Source organism: Capricornis sumatraensis, chromosome 20 (genome assembly GCF_032405125.1).
Source record: "Capricornis sumatraensis isolate serow.1 chromosome 20, serow.2, whole genome shotgun sequence".
Classification (NCBI taxonomy): domain Eukaryota; kingdom Metazoa; phylum Chordata; class Mammalia; order Artiodactyla; family Bovidae; genus Capricornis; species Capricornis sumatraensis.
In genome coordinates, this window is record NC_091088.1 from 51,688,430 (window position 1) to 51,704,934 (window position 16,505).

The window sequence follows — 16,505 nt, forward strand, 5'->3', positions numbered from 1 at the left end:
ATCACTCATTTATGCTGATTCAAACTGGAACTTCAGGGAACCAAGGCAGCCAGTAAAACTGAGTTTTAAGGGGTGGGATAGGGGGTGAAGGAGACTGACTCACTGACCAAATGAAATGGGGGCCTTACTTGGATCCTGATTTTTACAATACTTTTGTAATATAATGACATTTTGAGGCAGGGGAAATAGAACGCAATCTAGGTGTAAGATAATAGGGCAGTTTCCTGGATGTGAAGATGGTATTTTTTCTTTTAAATACTCCTTATTTAACAGACATCTTATCTGTTACACATTATGAGGCAAGTACAGGGGAATTGACAGATGTCTTCAATTTGCTATAAAGAGAAAAAATGTATAGACAAAACAAGAAGGGTAAAATTTTAGTAAATTCTTGAGAGGCACGTGGATGTTCGTTATATTATTCTCTTTACTATTGTGTAGTTTTGAAAATATTCGTAAAACATCTTGAAGACTAAAGAGAGAGAGAGAGAGAGAGAGAGAGCTGTGTCTCAAGAAAGCACAAACACCAAAACTATACACGTGACCTTCTGAGTTGACATATTTGACTACTGTCCCTTGGCCTTTGCATGAACTATTCCTTCTACCCAGAATCTCTATACTCATTTTATCTAGCAGAAGTCTTCAGGTGTCACCTCCTCCTCCAGGAAGCCTGGGTCAGGCGCCTCCTCTGAAATTCCCACATCATGGTCCTGGTTTTTCTGGAACTCACTCGTAGCATGTCCGAAAGTGGGCGACCACGGCTTCCAGCTGTCTCCAGCCCCATCCTGCCCTGGGGTGACTGGGATGTCACTGTGTTTTAAAATTTCCGGAACGGGTCTCGCAGTGGCACCGGAGGAACCTCCGAACTTCCCAGAGTTCTCAAAGCTAGTCTTCACTTTAGGGGCGGGCCGTATTTCCCCATCAAGGCCGTCTCTCTGGGTTGCACTCCCCTAAACGCAGTTTCTTCCCTTGACTCCTTTCTTCGGCACTCTGACTGGCCTATATTTCCCTTTGGGGGCGGGCCCTCTGGGTGAGGTCAGGTTCTCATTGGCCCTCACTCCAAAGGCCAGCCCTGTTGACGCATTATGTCATGTATCGGCTCCCGTCGCTTTCGCTGGTACGTCATCCGCGGGCGCCCACCCTGACGTAGCCAGAGAGTATACAGCGGAACCGGCGGAGGCGACCGAGCTGAGGCGGTAGTACCGGAGACAGCGACGGCAGCAGCGATGGCCGGAGCGGGCCCAGCCCCGGGCCTCCCGGGTGCAGGAGGACCTGTGGTTCCGGGCCCTGGTGCCGGCATCCCGGGAAAGAGCGGCGAGGAACGCTTGAAGGAGATGGAGGCGGAGATGGCCCTGTAAGGCCCGCGATAGGGAGCGATAAAAGCGGTCCTAGAGTCAGAGTTGTCGAGCCCTGGAGCCTCCAGGCCACGATAGACTCGATATATAGTTCTGTCCTGGGGAAATAGGACTTTCGGAATTGTGGGGACGAGAGTTAAGGAGGAGAGGTTGGCAGGGGTGAAGGCGCTGTCGCGATATACCCACCGTTTCAGAATTGGTGCAAGGTCCTGAGTTGTGGTGTCTGTCCTGCCTTCCCAGGTTTGAGCAGGAAGTTCTGGGGGCTCCCGTAACAGGAATTCCAACTGCCGTGCCTGCGGTGCCCACAGTCCCCACGGTTGAAGCGATGCAAGTCCCAGCAGCTCCTGTGATCCGCCCAATTATCGCGACCAACACATACCAGCAGGTACGGCTGAAATAAGGCATAGAAGAGAGCACAGTGCCTCAGACACTAGTTTGTATACAGAGAGCTTTTGACATGCTGGCTTGTTGATTAATTAGCATGACAAATATTTTAGGTATCAGACACTGAGGACTCAGTAACGACTGAGACAATAATTCTGCCCTTTGCATGCTTTTATTCTAGATCATGGTGGCCAGTAGAACTTTCTGCAATGATGGAAATGTCCTGTATTTATTTAAAATTCATATTAGAGTTACATAGTTCCTCAGTCTCATTAATCACATTCAAGTTCTCTATATTTAACTATATGTGACTAGTGGATAAAGAGATTACCAAAAAGTGAACAAGTAAATGAAACTTGTTCATTCTCTCAACAAATAATTTTCTGGTGCCTCTTCTGCGCCAGGTGCTAATCTAGGCCCTAGACATATAGCAGAGAATGAAACAGAAACATTCACTACCTTTTTGGAGTTTCTATTTTACTGTGGAGAGACAGATTAAAGTAGATTAAGAAGGGCAGAACTTTATCAGCATGGTCAGGGAAGACCTTTCTGAGGAGGTGATATCTAAGCAAAGATATAAAGAGCATGATGGAGGGAACTATGCAGATATCTGGGAAAAGAGTATTCCCAGACAACTGTTGATCTGCAAAGGCCTTGAAGTAGGTGCATACCTGATGTGTTCAAGGACGAGCAGGGACAACAGGGTGGCTGGAATGGAGTGAGCAAGGGAGAGGACAGGAGGAGATATGGACAGAGAGGTGGCAGAGACAGATCTAGTAGGACCTTGTGGATCACCAGAAGGACCTTGGTTTTTACTCTGGGATGAGAAGCAGTTGAAAGATTTTGAGCATTGGGGTGATATGGTCCAACTTAGATGTCACCAGGGTCACTTTGGCTGTGTTTAGAAGACAGATTGTAGGGGGCCAGGGCAGAATCAAGCAGTCTAGGGAAGAGGCTACCATCATACTCTAGGCAAGAGATACTGGTGGCTTGGAGCAGGGTGGTGGCATGGGAGATGAGGAGGACAAGCTGGACATAATTTCAGGTAGTGCTGAGTGCTTTGGGGAAGATGAAGCAGGATGATGAAAGATGTTGCACCAGGGAGGGACTAAGGACATCTTGAGCTAGTGTGATCCCAGAAGCCTTTCTGAAAAGTGATGTTTTAGCTGAGACCTGAAGTTTGAGAGATAGCCACACAGTGCAAAGAACAAAACCCTTAGTTCCCAGGTGAGCCTGCCAGGCAGCTTGGGGGCACTGAGTCAGACCCCTCACCCCAACCCCCATCCAACAGGTCCAACAGACTCTGGAGGCCCGAGCAGCCGCTGCAGCCACAGTGGTTCCTCCCATGGTGGGTGGCCCACCTTTTGTGGGTCCAGGTAAGTAAGGAGTGGTGGGACGAGGGAAGCAGGGTGGTAAAAAGGGAAGCATGGGACTCTACTCCCCTCCCCCGCCATCCTCATCACTCCCCTCCCAACAGTTGGCTTTGGCCCTGGTGATCGGAGTCACCTGGACAGTCCAGAGGCTCGAGAAGCCATGTTCCTGCGGCGAGCAGGTAGGTCTGAGGCCAGAGAATCCCACATTTCACCAAGCACTCTCGTTTTGACTCTTGTTCACCCTCTCCATTTCATCCCCAAGATATCATTGTCTTTCTAAAGCATAAACCTAATCATGTACTTCGTTGATTTGGCCTTAGTTACTGAGTCATTGCAAACCAGCCCCTTTATTGTGACTCCTAATCCATATTCTTTGCTGTTTCTTCATAGCACTTCATGTGCTATAAAGCTATATAGCCTTATAACAGGTTATACAACTTACTTGTTTATTGTGATTATCATCTTTTGCTTGCTCTAAAATATAACGTCTGTGAGAGTGCCTGCCATCTTGTATGCATTACATGTCTCTGTTGATGGGATGAACAAACCAGACCATCAAACATGCACCTATGGTCCTCACCTGACAGTCAAGACCTTACATTAGCCGGCCCCTTGCAGAGAGAGATCCCCATTTCCTTCCCTGGAGCCCCAGACATTGCTGGGATTTGCCAGCAAGGCTCTTTTTGAGGTCCCTTCCCTCTCCTGCTCATTGTCACCCAACTTTTAACTTTCCAAACCTATCAACTAAACCAAAATCTAGCTAACTAAAATATATTGTCTCCACAGGACACTCTTCGTGTTGTTGAGATGACTTTTATACACACAGTCAATTTTTGTGACATTAACTTCCTTACCTGTAGGAAAAGGATATGTGTTCTGTAATGTTCTGGTGTCATCTCATTAGATCAGACTTGTTAATTATGTCACTTAAATCCTGATAGACTCTTTTACCTGATATCTGAGGTTTAGTATCTCCTATACTTTAGTATGGTTTTGATGAAAGTGCAAATCTGACCTAGTCACCCTGCCCAGCTTCCAGCCCTGCTGTGGCACCCTAGTACCCTCCAGAGAACAACCACTGAAACAGTCTTTCAGCCACCAAGACTATGCTTGGATGCCTACTGACCGCTTGACCATCCTCTTATGCTCTCCACCTCCTGACTTCCCCTATTGGAATTAGGCTAAACTAAAGAGGGAAAGGTTTTGTTCATAAGCATTCTCCTTGCCAGTAATATTTCCAAACTTAGCCTTTGCATTACCAGCTCTTCATTATCCTTTGGGTCTCAGCTCACAGGTCCCTTTCTGCCAGAAGCTTTCTCTAGTCCCCCTGATGTCCCTCTTTTGAGCTCCCTACTGCCAGCCTCAGTCACCCTGCCTGGGCTTCCCCCGTCCGGCCCTGATCACTCTGGCTGTCACTCTGGTGATGAGTATGTTCTTTCCTGCTCTGGACCAAGAGCTCCCCTAGGGCCTGTGGTCTTTAGGTGTGCCCCTAGCATTGCCCAGGACAGGGCCGGGCCCAGAGGAGATCATCAGTGGTAAGTGTTTTGCTGAATGAACAAATGAAAAGGACTCCGCATCTCCCAGAGGGTTCCCCAGGCTCTTCGGCAGAATTTCTTGGGTGCTCAGAGCACCCACAGGCACATACCTTGCCCTGAGTGCCCCAGTCCCCCTTGACACACACCCTCATCTCTCCCACAGCTGTGGCCCCCCAGAGTGCCACTATTCTGCGTCCAGCCTTCGTCCCTCACGTGCTGCAGAGAGCAGGTGAGGGGGCCAAGGTCATCATCCCTGCCACATAACTCCTCCCCAAGTCCTCCAGCTCCCCCACTAACACCCTGACAGATTGTGCTCTTGCCTCTGCAGCAGCTGGGCCCCGCCCTATGGCCCTGCGGCCCCCTCACCAGGCCCTCGTGGGCCCCCCCCTGCCTGGGCCCCCTGGACCACCTATGATGCTGCCACCAATGGCTCGGGCCCCCGGACCACCCTTGGGCTCCATGGCTGCTCTGAGGCCTCCTCTGGTGAGTTGGTCAGGGAACTGAGGGTCAGGTGCGGTGGACAGAGACTCTCATCCTGGCCTGATGAGCTGTGTCCACCAAGTCTGCCTTTCCCCAGCTTTACACGTCTCTGCCTCTGTCTTTCCCTGTTTCTTCCTGTGGCCATATCATTTTATTTTTTTCTTTTTTTTTTGAGGGAAGTTTAGAGAGAAAACACAAATTTTAGGTGCATTTCTCTTTGTGTATCACTGTTTTTCCTTTGATTGTCCCTCTCTTTTTCTGTCTTTATTTATTTTTTGGTCCCTGTGTTTGTCTGTCTCTGCCTGTTTCTCTGTCCCTGTGTTGGTCTGACAGGAACAGACACTGTTCCCTGTCCTAGTGTCTCTTGCCTGCTCTCTGGCCCCGGTGCCCTTGCTCTGTTGTACAGGACAAGGATGAGAGGGAGGTGTGAGCCTGTGATCTGGCCCCCCTCATGCCCTCCTTTTGCCTGCAGGAAGAGCCAGCAACACCCCGAGAGCTGGGCCTAGGCCTGGGGTTGGGCCTGAAAGAGAAGGAAGAGGCTGTGGTGGCAGCAGCAGCTGGGCTGGAGGAGGCTAGCGCAGCGGTGGCGGTGGGAGCCGGGGCTGCCCCAGCTGGCCCTGCAGTCATTGGGCCCAGCCTGCCACTGGCCCTGGCCATGCCTCTTCCTGAGCCTGAACCCCTGCCCCTCCCGCTGGAAGTTGTGCGAGGCCTACTGCCCCCACTGCGCATTCCTGAGCTCCTGTCCCTGCGTCCGAGACCCCGGCCACCTCGGCCTGAGCCACCCCCTGGCCTCATGGCTCTTGAGGTAAGCAGGGAGCAGAGTAGTGGGGGACAGAAAGGGCTGGATGGGCAGACAGCAGCCCATGGGCTTCCCCACACAGAAACACAGGTCATCTTCTGTCCATGGAGGTAGGAGGGACCCAGGAAATTGGAAGGTTTGGGAGAACATGGGGAAGAGAGAGGCAGACACACACATACACCTGACGCCCAGAAGCATATCCTGTGCTTTAACTATGGAGACAGGAGAACTAGGGGGACCAAATGGAAGAGCCTCAAGAGGGCAGATGGGCCCAAGAGATTCAGATCTAGCCCTTTGCACCCTTTCTTCCCTCTGTAGGTGCCAGAACCTCTGAGTGAGGACAAGAAGAAAGGGAAACCAGAGAAACTGAAGCGCTGCATTCGCACAGCAGCTGGGAGCAGCTGGGAAGACCCCAGCCTGCTAGAGTGGGATGCAGGTGAGTGGGCTCGAGTGCAGGGTCTGTGCTGCTCAGCCCAGGAAGGTTAGCTGGGTAGCTCCACACCTCACTGTAGGGCAGCACTGTTGTTAGCCCACCTCCTGGAGAGCCAGACTATGGCTCAGGGGGCAGGCCCTCACCCAGCCACTGAACAGAACTGGGTAAAGGGGATTGGTGCGTAGGACCTCTGGCCCATTTCATTCATGAGGTGCCTGGCTTGTTAAAGGAGAAAGACCATTCTTTCTTTTCCCTAACTTTTTGTGCATTGATCGCTGAAGAAGGCTTTCTTATCTCTTCTTGCTATTCTTTGGAACTCTGCATTCAGATGCTTGTATCTTTCCTATTCTCCTTTGCTTTTCGCTTCTCTTCTTTTCACAGCTATTTGTAAGGCCTCCCCAGACAGCCATTTTGCTTTTTTACATTTCTTTTCCATGGGGATGGTCTTGATCCCTGTCTCCTGTACAATGTCACGAACTTCATTCCATAGTTCATCAGGCACTCTATCTATCAGATCTAGGCCCTTAAATCTATTTCTCACTTCCACTGTGTAATCTTAAGGGATTTGATTTAGGTCATACCTGAATGGTCTAGCGGTTTTCCCTACTTTCTTCAATTTAAGTCTGAATTTGGTAATAAGGAGTTCATGATCTGAGCCACAGTCAGCTCCTGGTCTTGTTTTTGTTGACTGTATAGAGCTTCTTCATCTTTGGCTGCAAAGAATATAATCAAATATAATCAAAATTTCTCACAAAATTTTAAATTTTGCACAGTTAACTATATATCAGCCACCTAGATTCAGCAATTAACATTTTGATATCTTCACTGTAACCCTCCATGTGTATCATTTTTTGGTTTTTGCTCAATCATGTGAAGTAAATTATAAATGAGGTTATCACTTCACTCCTAAATATCTTAATATTCATCTCCTAAGGAAAGTAATATTTTCTTTCATATCATTACATGGTTAACACATCTAAGAAAATTAACAGTAACTGTGTTATCTCATATTGTTTATATTGTGATTTTCCCAGTTGTCTCCAGACTGTTTCCTTATAGCTGTTTTTCTCCTAAACCAGGAGGCATGCAGTTTTGTGTCACTAGATTATCTTTTAAAGAGAATTGTCTCCCTCTCACTGCTTTGTCTCACGTATAATAGTTTTTTGAAGTGTTCAGATCAGTTGGTTTATAGACGGTCCTACCCTCTTAAGTTTGTCAGATTACTTCTGCCTGGGGTGACCTAACTTGTTCAAGAGTGCCGTCAGTCACCACCAAAGCTATGAGGCAACCACAGTGGTAGCTAAGGAAAGGAGCCTAAGTCCCACCCCACTCCTTTACAGCACTGGCCCAGAGGTGGCTAGGCGGTAGACCCTAATTCTGTGACCTTGGACACGTCACTCCGCCTTTCAAGCCTTGTTTTCCAGCAAGGAGATAGTAATAGTATATACTCGTGGGGGAAGGGATTCTTTGAGCTTGAGCACATTTGGTCAAGACCAGGCTCAGCCCAGGAGGTATGTCCAAAAATGGCAGCTGAAGTTGACCTTGGAGAAGAATGAGGCAGTGTGTTCAGGTTTCAGGGACTCAAACGGGATCGGAGTGGGCTTTGCAGAGGAGGCAGAGCTGAGGAATGATGAAGTCTGCGGTCCTGGGGTGCCATTATGGGAACCAGTGGGTGTCAGGGGCCCAGGGAGTGTCCATGGAGAGGTGTTCAGGAGGCCAAAGGATGCTGGGGCTCAGAGGACAGGCCAGGGCTGTGATGACAAAGGTAGGGGCTTCATCACCGGAGTGGGTGAGGTGGCCCTGGGGTGGGGCAGGGCAGTGCCGTTAGTTGAAAGTGAAGACTCTGGAGCCAGATAGATGCCTGAGTTCTTGTCCTAGCTCTGCTGCTTGCTGATTTAACTTTGGGCAGGTGACTTGACCTCTCTGTCCCTTGGCATAAAGGGCTGTTGGGAATGCCACGTATGTGAAAACTTTATGGATGCTTTGCAGAGAGTCTGCTGCTAAGTCACTTCAGTCGTGTCCAACTCTGTGCGACCCCATAGACGGCAGCCCACCAGGCTCCCCCGTCCCTGGGATTCTCCAGGCAAGAACACTGGAGTGGGTTACCATTTCCTTCTCCAGTGCATGAAAGTGAAAAGTGAAAGTGAAATCGCTCAGCGACCCCAGGGACTGCAGCCTACCAGGCTCCTCCACCCATGGGATTTTCCAGGCAAGAGTGCTGGAGTGGGGTGCCATTGCAGAGAGTCTAGCACAGAGTAAATACTATCCAGGTGTTGGCTGTTATAACTAAGAGGACCTCAGGTCGAGACTGCTGGGATACAGAGGGGAGAGGGCTTGGGGGATGCTCCCAGAGAAGGTGGGATCATTTCAGTAAGACAGACCCTGGGCCACACATGTGTATCCTCTGATCTTCCCTCTCCCAACCCCAGATGACTTCCGGATCTTCTGTGGGGACCTGGGCAACGAAGTAAACGATGACATCTTGGCCCGAGCCTTCAGCCGCTTCCCATCCTTCCTTAAGGCTAAGGTGATCCGTGACAAGCGCACGGGCAAGACCAAGGGTTATGGCTTCGTCAGCTTTAAGGACCCCAGTGACTATGTGCGTGCCATGCGTGAGATGAATGGTGAGTGCGGTCTCCCTAGGGTCATTGGGCATGGCAGGCATCTGGTCTGAGCCTGACCTTGAACCCTCTCTTCCCACAGGGAAGTATGTCGGCTCACGCCCCATCAAGCTGCGCAAGAGCATGTGGAAGGACCGGAACCTGGACGTGGTGCGCAAGAAGCAGAAGGAGAAGAAGAAATTGGGCCTGAGATAGGGTCTGTGGCCAGGCACCCGCTCCCATCCGGCCGGGCGCTGGTTCCTCCCCACAGTTCTTTGGAAAACCCTCAACTGTCTACCCACCCATCCTCCCCGACACCAGTTTCAATAAATTTACGTTCATTTCCATCCTTGGCTAGGCTTGGAAGCACTCTTTGGAGAGCTGGGCTTAGCATCCCCCACTCTGGAGACAGTGGGGAGCCTTGAAAGTTTACATAAACATGCAGATGGGTGTTTTCAACGCTGCTACCTGCCCGTTAGATCTTGAAACCTCTTTGTACACTGAGTGCAGCCCATTCCTCAGAGGAGGAAGTAGAGTCTTAGCGCAAGGTCAAAGCCAAGTGGAGGCTCACACCAGTGGTCTTCTGATTCCACCCTGTGTTCTCAGCACCAAGGTAGTGGGTCTTCTGGGCCCTGCCCTTCTGGAGCTCAGAGCTTTCCAGCCTTTCATTCATTCATCCATTTTCATCAAGGACCTGGACAGTGTGTGGATACCGTGGTAACAGTGTTCCTAGTTAATGGTTCAGTGGCAGAGATAGAGCCATTGCCACACAGTGACAGCCCAGAGTTATCAGGGTTGGGATGGGGAACCATCCCTAGGAGTCCAAGAAGGCTTCCTGAAGGCACTGGCCATTTCTGAAACTCTTTCATTCTCTTCCTGTTAATATCATTCTCTCTCCTTATCTCGGCCGTTCTCACCCTTTAGGTCTCTCAGACTTTTCCAGTTTCTTCACTCTGCCAAAACCTAGTCGACCTCTGCTGTCTCTCTGAATGTTTATGCCTCCTTCTGTTTCTCTTGAGTCCCCCTCTCCTTCTTGTCTCTTTCTAAATGTCTCTGAGTCTCTCCTCTCTTTCCATCTGTAAGTCTCTCCCCAGCTCCTGTTCCCCAGCTCCAAGCTTGTCTCTGCCTGTCAGAAATAAGTGTCAGGACCTTGAATGCCAGACTGAAAGCTTAGACTTTACCCTGAAGGCAACAGCCAGCTGTGAGAAGCTGAGACAAAGCTTAAGCAGGGGACTGGCATCACAGATTTGCACTTTAGAGAAAACGGGTTCAGGAAGGAGGTTGGAGCAGTGACCAGCCAAAGGAAGGAGATGGCATGGGGAGGGGACAAGGGTCTCCCAGGGGCATAGCCATCAGAACCCCAGATTGGGAGGGGAGAAACAATACCAAGGCTTCTCAGGAAACCAGTCACCCAGGAGAGGTGTCAGATTTCCTCTGTTCCGGTCTTCCTCCCTTACTGCCCACTCTGACGTCACATTTTCCAGTCTGGCGAGAGGGGTGAGGGCCTCCTTTCAATGACAGGAAGTGCCCTTCAGCCCCCTGCCACCTGGCTGGACCACCCAGCTCCAGAACCCTCAAACCCCATCCCCATATCACTAGCCCTTCCCTTCTCCTAAACCCCTTCTATTCACTGCAAGCAAGGGAGGAGATGTGAATGATTCCAGAAAGGAGGGTTTTAAACATGCATTTAAGTCCCAAGGAGAGAGATCAATGTGGGTGAGAAACATGGACAGAGATGAAGGGAATGTAGTGAGCAGAGACTGAGGGGTGGGAGGGAGAAGAAAAGAGGAAGAAAAGAGAGTGGTGGGTCAGAGGCAGTACAACAGGAAAGGGAGTTGGGGGGAAAGTCCAGAGAGGGAAAGAGATGGAAACAGATAAGGAGGTCAGGAGAGAGAGAGGAACACTTAGAGATGGAGAGGGACCGAGACACCAGAAGAGACTTGGGGGACTTCCCTGGTGGTCCAGTGGTTAGAATTCCACACTTTAACTGTCAAGGGCAAGGGTTCAATCCCTGGTCAGGGAACTAAGATCCCACAACCAAGAGTCAGGCCTGGTACAACAGAGGACACCAACCCAGGGCAGGAAGACATGGAGAGAGACCAGATTCAAGGAGAGGAGGCCCCAGGCCTGGTGGGGCACAGCAGATACAAGATTCCTTTCAGACCCCTGGGTTGGATGGATGGAGGGACCAATGACTCCTGAGGGCTCTGTGGTTCAACCAACACTGGGTCCAATCCCAGCACCAGCCACACACTGTGTGACCTAGTGAGTAGCTCTTCCTCTTGAGGCCCAGTTTCCTTTGTGTAACACAGAAAGGCAGTGCCCACACCCTCCAGAATGGCAAGTGGTTAATAAACTGGGTGAATGCTGAAAAAGGTCCACATTAAAGAGGTGATTCTTAAAAAAAAATTTTTTAACACAAAATTTTTGTATTGGAGTATAGTCGATAAGCAATTTGTAGTTTCAGGTGAGCAGCAAAGGGACTCGGCCATACATATACATATATTCATTTTCCCCCAACCCCCGCCCTCCCATCCAGGTTGGCACATAACATTGAGCAGAGTTCCATGTGCTATACAATAGGTGTTTGTTGGTTATCCATTTTAAATATAGCAGTGTGTCCATGGCCTTCCCAAAGTCCCTAACTATCCCTCGCCCCCACCCCCCAGCAACCATAAGTTCGTTTTCTAAGTCTGTGAGTCTTAAAGAAGTTATTTTTAATGATACATATCTACTTATCAATATTGCAGGATAGAAAAAACATAGGTTCTGAAGTCAAGCAACCAGGGTGTAGGGTTGCCAGATTTAGAAAATAAAAATACAGGACACTTAGCTAAATTTGAACTTACGATAAACAACAATTTTCTAATTGTATGTTCCAAATACTGCATGTGTGTATGTATATGTTGCAAGTATACATGGTTTGGTTTGGTTTTGCTGAATCATTGGAAAAGTTACAGATATAACACTTTACCCCTAAAGAACTGTGGGCCTTTGTTGTTTGTAAATACCTGCATTTCTTAGAAATAGCATTTCATATTATAATAGCATTATCACATCGAAGAAAATGATCCATTCTATATCTCATATTCAGTTCCTACTCAAATTTTCCCCATTTGTCCTGAACTATTATAGCATGAAAGGGCAGATTCTGGAGATGAAGAAAAGTAGGAATAATCCTCTTCAATTTCCCCTTTCATAAAATCAGGACAAGACTAATACCTACTTCTTCAGGGGATTAAACAAAGGCCCACAGTTTGGGTGGTATGCAATGAGCCCCCAGTAAATGTCAGCTATTACTATCACTTGTTATTGTTTACTTTGTTACTGTCCTTGGAAGCATCCAGAATGTCCTCCTCAAAGCCCTAGGAAGGGGAGAACTGGGCCTGGTGGAGGATCCCAGGTCGATCTACCCCCACCTATCCCCCACAGGGCCCCTGCCGATTGTGACGTCTGTCGACCGGGGGTCTGGCCGGAAATCCCCCTTCCTGTTGAAGATAAGCCTGGCACAGCCCAGCTGACCCCTGGCCCGCTTCCCCCACCACCTCCCATGTTGCAGGATCAAGTCCCCAATCCTGCCCACCCCCCCACCCCCCGCTAGGCTCTTGTCACCCCGGAAACACCCCTTGCACCCTGGTCTCAACCCAGCCTGCTGTTTCCCAAGCTCCCGTTCAAGTCCAGGCCAGCCATGCAGCAGGACAACCAAAGCGGCCTCCCAAAGCTACCCCGGAGGCCAGCGGTCATCCCTGGGGCCAGAGGGGAGTGGGGCGGGGGTGACACGGCTTGGCCACGCCTCAGCCCCTGCAACTCGACCCCTACTGCGACCCCCAGCTCTGACGTCTTGGAAAATCCGCTCCCCCTGCTCAGGCCCCCAGGGGAGGGGTGCATGGTATGAAATGGGGCTGAGACCCCCGGCCGGGGGCAGAAGGACCTGCCAGAGGTGAGCCATGAACTGGGGGCTGGAAGACCGGGTGTCTGGAGGCCTGGTTTCCTGGGTCTGGGTGTCTGGGGGCCCTCACTCCTGGGTCCGAGAGGAAAGGACACTAGAGGCCAAGATTTCAGGGCCCTGGGGAAGAAGGGAGCAGAGGCCTGGACTCCTCCTTGTGAGGGAAGCAAGGGATGGGGCTCAGACTCCAGGGTCCCTAAGTGTGGCCCCTCTTTTTTTCTGACCCAGTACGTTCACAACGGACATCCATGGACTTGTGGAACTGGGATGAAGTATCACCACAGGAAGTGCCTCTGGGGCACAGGATGTCAGGACTGGGTAGGTCCCAGGGGTGTGACAATGTGTGTGGGGTGGGTGTGCAGGTGGGGGCCTTCGCTGAACTTGATGGGACTCTGTCTAACCTCACTGCCTGCAGAAGGAGCTGAACTCAACTTCTATACCCCTGAACTGGCACTCCAAGGGGACACGCTGACAGAGGACACATGCTGGAAAGGTGGCTGTGGGCTGGGACCTCTGGGTGCTGGGGAAGATGAGGCTGGGCACCTAGGTCTGAGGAAGGGGGCATGCTTGTCCTGCGGTCGAACCCTGAGAGGGGTGTGGGCTTGAACTGCAGAGGCTGAAGGAGGAGGAGGGGGGCGCCAGTGTCCTGAGTCCTAGGTCTAAGTGAGTAGGAGCTGGGGTTGAGAACTCTCAGTCCCTGACAAAGTCCACTGGGTCTGAGGGAAGTCTCCCGACACTGTGCACACCCTTCCCTAAATCAGCTACATCCTTATTCCTTGCAGGGCTCCCACAGCCAGACTGGAGCTCTACTCCGTACCCAGAAGCTCCATGGGGGGCGGGTGAGTGTGTGCGGAGAAGCGCGGTGGGGAGGAAGGGAGGAGGGGACTGGGGTCCTCCACTCTGACTAAAGGTTTAGATTCCACGATCTATGAAGGGGAAGGGGGTTAGGACCAGGGACACTGTGTCCTTAAAGAGGTATGACCTAGATCCTGGAGCCTGGAGTCCCAGACGCCAGGGCTGAGAGCTTCGCCTCCCAGAACCCCAGAGGGGAGCGGGGATCGGGACACCTGGGCTCCTCTCACTTGGGGTCTATTTGTCCTCGCAGAGCCCGCCCCTCAAGCTCTTCCGTGGCCGGGAGACTGGACAGACCTGCCGTGCTCCGGCACCGTCTCTTGCAGCGGTGTTTCCCAGGCCCTGGGTCCCGCCCCCTGGACCAGCTCCGAAGGGGCTGTCGGCCAGAATTACACCACCTCCGCGGGAAGTACCAACTCGTGGTCGTGCGCCCAGGTGGCCTCCAGCTCCACCAGCTTAGACTATTCTATCGGCCCCAACGGCGCCACCTGCTGGGGCAGGAGCCTTGGCGGGGAGCCCCGCGCCGACTCGACCCTTCCTTGGGCCCGGCCTGAGGCCTCGGACTGTACCACCTCCTGGGACTCAGGGCTGCATACGGATTGCACCACCTCTTCCAAGGAGTACCAGAGCTCAGATCTCACCACTTCCTCGGAACCCACCCAGCAGTCGGACCGCGCAACCTTGGCTCGTTTCCCCAAAACTAACCACAGAGGTGAGGTCCGCGAGACTCTGTCCGATGGGAGCGAAGCGGGAGTCTAATAAGGCGCTAAGGGGGCGGGACCCAGGAAATTGGCGGGGCTCCAGAGTGGAGGGGGAGGGGGCCTCACTGCCGGGTACCTAGGGAGGAGAGGAGTAAGACCCAAGTAGTTTCTAGTGTTTCTAGGGAGCAAGGGACGAAGACCTAGGCTCCTGGGTGAGAATAAAGAGATGAGGATCTGAATGCCTGGGTCCCCGAGATGGGGCAGCCAAAATCCTAAATCTCCGACATGAGGGCTCCGGACGCCTGGGTCCCCTGGCCAATTCTTAGGTCCCTTAGATGGAGGAATCCGGATTTGCTGCTCTCCGAGGAGGTACAGATCCGGATTCCTGGGTCATCGAAGCGACATCATCTGGGGCCAGAAAACCTGAGTGTACACGTGTCCCCACCCCACAGGTCCCATTCAGCTGTGGCAGTTCCTCCTGGAGCTGCTCCACGATGGAGCGCGTAGAAGCTGCATCCGCTGGACCGGCAATAGCCGAGAGTTTCAACTGTGCGACCCCAAAGAGGTAAAGCAGTTTCCCAAACCCGCCAAGTTCCGCCCAGGTCTCCCAGCACTTAGCCCTACCAGCACTTTGCCTAGTGCTAGGCCCCGCCCCCAGCCCTCCTTCATCTCCAGCCTGCTGGGCCCCGCCTAACCCCTCTGCAGACAGACCAGAACCCCGCCCCCGCCCCACCTATCCCCCGTCTAGCCCCGCCTCCCCAACCCTCTACGGCCCCTTCGGACTAAGCCAGGGCTCCTCCCTAGGTGGCGCGGCTGTGGGGCGAGCGCAAGAGGAAGCCAGGCATGAATTACGAGAAGCTGAGCCGAGGTCTGCGCTACTACTACCGCCGCGACATCGTGCGCAAGAGCGGGGGGCGCAAGTACACGTACCGCTTCGGGGGCCGCGTGCCGGGTCTAGTCTATCCCGACCTTGTGGGAGGCGGGCTAGAAGCAACGACCCAATAAAAATACCCAATTAAGCCTTGTTGTGCTGCTTACATCCTTCCCACTGATACAAACTACTTCTGCTTGGGAGCCTGTGCACACCACCACATCCACATCCCAGTCCCCCGCTCCCAACAAACCCCCTGTGATCCCAGAAAACACGATAACCAAAACAGACCCAAGATCCTAAGGGAAACTACTGTGTGCTCGCTGTGTAATGGGACATGTAGAGGTTTCAAACTCAGCCCCCACTGCGCCTGCCTTGTGCTGGGACCTGCACAGGAATCAGACCCTATCACTAACTTTCCAGTTTACCTACTGTTCCCCTCTTGATGAGAAGGCTTATATTCCAAAAAAGGGCCTACTGTGTGCCTTCCCTGTGCTAGGGACCATCAAGGAATTAGACCTAGTGCTTGTCCTCTAAAAGCGTCTACTCCAACCCACGGGACACAGAACTCATACTCCAAGGAAAGCCTACCCGGATTGGGGAACTACTGGCCTGAAAGAGAGCCTATTAAATGGTCCTCCTGTGGGCCATGCTGGGGACTTAGCAGTGACAAAGACAAGTCTGGACCTTGCCCATAGGAGGTTCACAGTCCAGTGAGGAGACAGACCCCTCCCCAACCAGACAGGGACAGCCCAGAGTGGTCAGGACTGGGATGGGAGAACTCTGCAGGGGTAGAGGTGGCCCCCAAAGAGGGACCTGCCCTAGCCTGAGGCGGGAAGTGGGGGTTGGTCAGGGAAAACTTACTGGAAGAGAAAAATAGCTGATTTAAGAAGTCAGGTAGGAAAAAAAAAAGTCAGGTAGGCAAAGAATATTCCAGTCAGAAGAAATCAAAGGCCTGGAGGTAGATCTCACAGCACTGTTCCGTGAATTAAAATATCAGCATAGCTGGAGAGGGGACCATGAGTCAGTTCACAAAGCTCCAAGAGGAAGTGCCCCTGTCTGCCTAGGTAAGGGGCCTGGACTATGTCCTGAGGGCACAGGGGAGCCAGGGAGTTTAAGCAGGGAAGGGATTTGGGCTTCAGGAAGATCTCATCGAAGGGGTAATGCAGGCACATA

At 51.7% G+C, this 16,505-nt stretch overlaps 2 protein-coding genes across 3 annotated transcripts; both read left to right on the top strand.

The window, feature by feature from the left end:
- Positions 1 to 1,168: 1,168 nt before the first annotated feature.
- On the top strand, positions 1,169 to 9,276 carry RBM42 (RNA binding motif protein 42). Of its 2 annotated transcripts, XM_068992302.1 has the most exons (10): positions 1,169 to 1,354; positions 1,596 to 1,740; positions 3,031 to 3,115; positions 3,217 to 3,291; positions 4,811 to 4,876; positions 4,955 to 5,130; positions 5,600 to 5,932; positions 6,245 to 6,362; positions 8,789 to 8,983; positions 9,063 to 9,276. In XM_068992302.1, the coding sequence occupies exons 1-10, from the start codon at positions 1,227 to 1,229 to the stop codon at positions 9,173 to 9,175; spliced, it is 1,434 nt and encodes a 477-aa protein (XP_068848403.1). In that variant the 5' UTR covers positions 1,169 to 1,226; the 3' UTR covers positions 9,176 to 9,276. The 2 variants fall into 2 exon arrangements, with proteins under 2 accessions (XP_068848403.1, XP_068848404.1); XM_068992303.1 differs by lacking the exon at positions 4,811 to 4,876 and having other exon boundaries at positions 4,976 to 5,130.
- A 3,877-nt stretch (positions 9,277 to 13,153) lies between these two features.
- ETV2 (ETS variant transcription factor 2) lies at positions 13,154 to 15,463 on the top strand. Its single transcript, XM_068993398.1, has 6 exons — positions 13,154 to 13,223; positions 13,321 to 13,398; positions 13,667 to 13,744; positions 14,011 to 14,469; positions 14,911 to 15,023; positions 15,263 to 15,463. The coding sequence occupies exons 1-6, from the start codon at positions 13,154 to 13,156 to the stop codon at positions 15,461 to 15,463; spliced, it is 999 nt and encodes a 332-aa protein (XP_068849499.1).
- The last annotated feature ends 1,042 nt before the right edge of the window (positions 15,464 to 16,505 follow it).

What these genes read in the sequence shown, in the direction of transcription:
- RBM42 (XM_068992302.1), top strand. Translation starts at nt 1,227, where the DNA reads ATGGCCGGAGCGGGCCCAGCCCCGGGCCTCCCGGGTGCAGGAGGACCT. An exon ending in CTGCTCTGAGGCCTCCTCTG is followed by an intron (nt 5,131 to 5,599) that starts GTGAGTTGGTCA and finishes TTTTGCCTGCAG; the next exon opens with GAAGAGCCAGCAACACCCCG. An exon ending in TGCCATGCGTGAGATGAATG is followed by an intron (nt 8,984 to 9,062) that starts GTGAGTGCGGTC and finishes CTCTTCCCACAG; the next exon opens with GGAAGTATGTCGGCTCACGC.
- ETV2 (XM_068993398.1), top strand. Translation starts at nt 13,154, where the DNA reads ATGGACTTGTGGAACTGGGATGAAGTATCACCACAGGAAGTGCCTCTG. An exon ending in GCACAGGATGTCAGGACTGG is followed by an intron (nt 13,224 to 13,320) that starts GTAGGTCCCAGG and finishes CACTGCCTGCAG; the next exon opens with AAGGAGCTGAACTCAACTTC. An exon ending in AACTGTGCGACCCCAAAGAG is followed by an intron (nt 15,024 to 15,262) that starts GTAAAGCAGTTT and finishes GCTCCTCCCTAG; the next exon opens with GTGGCGCGGCTGTGGGGCGA.